General features: G+C 34.7%; 1 protein-coding gene across 1 annotated transcript; it reads left to right on the top strand.

The window, feature by feature from the left end:
* Positions 1-235: 235 nt before the first annotated feature.
* On the top strand, positions 236-1,939 carry Tsp_13405 (conserved hypothetical protein; the record flags this gene model as incomplete). The annotated part of the gene is made up of 8 exons (XM_003366498.1): positions 236-330; positions 409-555; positions 625-713; positions 784-914; positions 1,008-1,136; positions 1,208-1,459; positions 1,633-1,768; positions 1,827-1,939. Coding segments are annotated over 8 exons (1,092 nt in total), but the record flags the coding sequence as incomplete, so codon positions are not given.
* Between the last annotated feature and the right edge of the window lie 637 nt (positions 1,940-2,576).

Below are 2,576 nucleotides of genomic sequence, written 5' to 3'. Positions count from 1 at the left end.
TTTTTTTTTTCTTCTTTATTGGATGCAGGATTGCGGAAAAGTTTTTTCACAAAAAATTGATTCCAAATTTTGCGGGACGATTTTGTGGGATGAAAATGTTCGCATGGTGCAGTCTCAAAAGATGACAGTGCTTCTAGTAGTGCGATTAAAATTGCTCTGCTCAAGGTGAAAGTTTTTATTATTTGAAACAAATGAAAATGGAAAATTTTTTTTTTCATATATATTCATATTTCAGTTACCTATATCGGAAAGTTACATGTTGAAACGTTTGGAAAAATGCGTAGAATTGTTCTTAAAAAATGAACACGTCGTACCAGTGAAAAGGGGCAGGTACGTGTGTGTGTGTGTGTGTGTGTGTGTTGTTGTTGTATTGTGGGAATGTTATCTCGTTCAATAATTTTCATTCAGAATGGAAAGTGAATGTCCAACAGATATTGAATTCTCTGATCAGCTGCTTTGGGAACGAATTCTGATGTTGATGGAAGTGATTTTCGACAACAAAAATATTCCTAAACGGCCCCCTCTAGCTCGACCGTTGTTTCAACTGTTGCAGTGGTGAGCGAAACGATCATCTGTTCGATTTTTGTAATTTTTTTGTTCTCATTTTATTGCTTCATTGTTCAGCAGTCTTGTCCATGAAAACTGTGCTCAACTTCAAGATGGAATTACGCAGTGTTTGCACTTGTTGCGAACAATTTTTGATAATTCTTACAGTAAGTCAACCTTTTTTTTAAATGGAATGTAAGTATTATTTTTTTAACTGTGAAGAAAAAATGCATTCAGAAATGAAAACGGACGTCAATATATCGGATTTGGACGTTGAAACTTTGGTCAATTGTCTTCGCAATTTTGATTTAAGCGGTTGTCACACATCAGCTTTGTTACTGCTCAAAAGTATAGCAGCATTTCTCAAGGTAATGCTGTTTTTTTTTATATACCTTTTTATAAAATAAAATTTCAATTGTTGTTCTACTTCTTCGACGTTTGAATAATATATTTGTTTTAAGGAAAAAGTTATAATTCGAATGATTCCCGTATTTTCATTTGTTGGCAGTAATTTGAAACGTTGCGATGATTATTCGTCTTTTCAACTGATGAGTTCTGTTATTGAAACTATAATACCAACTATTATTAAGGTTTGAGCATATTGTGATATATATGTATATGTGTATTTGTGTTCATTTTCTACTTTTTTGAATATTAATAGGAAAGTCCAAAAGATGTGGTGGAATTGGAAAATATTATTTTGAGCATTTTTCGAGATTTTGCTTCTTCAGCATTGTTCATCTCACCGCATCGTCGCGTTCCAATTTTGCGCAATTTGGTTGTCATTACTGAAAAAGCGATGCAAAATCACGTAGCAAATTCCACTTCGGGATATCTGTGGTTGTTGATTGCTCTACTGTTGGAATTTTACGTGAGAAGATGGCCCAGTATGAAAATTTTAAAGGAACGCAAGGTAATTTATTTGATGATTATTTTTGTTTTTGAAATTTTTTATGGCTCAAAGTGAAAGACCAGAATGCTTTGTGATTTCTCGTTTCAAGAGGAGAGAATTTTCACATTGGTTGGTCATCTGGCCATACCGATGCTTGTTATAAATTTTAAACATTTGTTTTTTTTTTGATGCAGCATCTGACAGTGTCATTGAATCAACTGTGCCAGTGTCTTTTTGCTGAATTCGATCCTGATGTGCAGTTGAATTGTTCATTGAATTTGGTTTCATGCTTTTTGGCATTTACAAATGGTACTACTAGCCCTGATCAAAGTGAGTAATTATGAATAATTGAAATAATCATTGAAATTGATCAACGACAAATTTTCAGTTACGGATGGAGCAAGTTTGAAAGATGCACTGGAAAAGCACAGTCATCTGTATGAGAAGGTGTTCGAATTTGCGGGCGAATTCAACGAAACAGTTGTTGCATTTCAAACATGAACTGATTGAAGCGGTTTACAACATGTTCGAATCGACCGATTTGCATGGGAAGGTAAACAAGCGGGATGATTATTGTGTGCATTGAGTGCATGTATAGCTTTTGCATTATAGTCGTAAAATGTGAAGAAAAAAAAAAATGCATCAGTAGACGGATGTTTTAGAATCGTTCACTGCGACGTTTGTGACAGTATCAAACTCATATGCCAACTACGAGTTTTAGAGACAGATTTGCGAGAAGCATTTAAAACAATTCATCGCCGTCTCATCACTCAGGAAATGGGTGAGTTGCAATCAGAGGTAGATGATAAGAGGTTGCAAAGTTTCTCATCAATTAAGAAGATGAGCATCAGCAAACTCAGATTATTCAGCAACAATTTTTTTGAATACACGAAAAAAAAAAAGAGCAATCACATAAATTTCAGCAAAAGCATTAATTTTTTTCTAGAACATCAAGAAGGGGTAAAATCATGATCATGAGTTTCTACACGGATCCGTTTCCAGTCATATTGAAATGCACGCAACAGTATGCAAAGGGAAGCAATATGACCAAAGTTCAGAGTTGGAAATGCCTCATCATCATCTTGCCACCAACGCATTCCTCAAATTTCTCAAAAAGTAAATAGACCGCGAGACCCCA

The sequence above is a fragment of the Trichinella spiralis genome (assembly GCF_000181795.1).
Source record: "Trichinella spiralis strain ISS 195 chromosome Unknown Scfld5889, whole genome shotgun sequence".
NCBI classification, from domain to species: Eukaryota; Metazoa; Nematoda; class Enoplea; order Trichinellida; family Trichinellidae; genus Trichinella; species Trichinella spiralis.
Note: the sequence above shows the minus strand (reverse complement) of the source record. Positions and strands in the feature narration are given on the sequence as shown.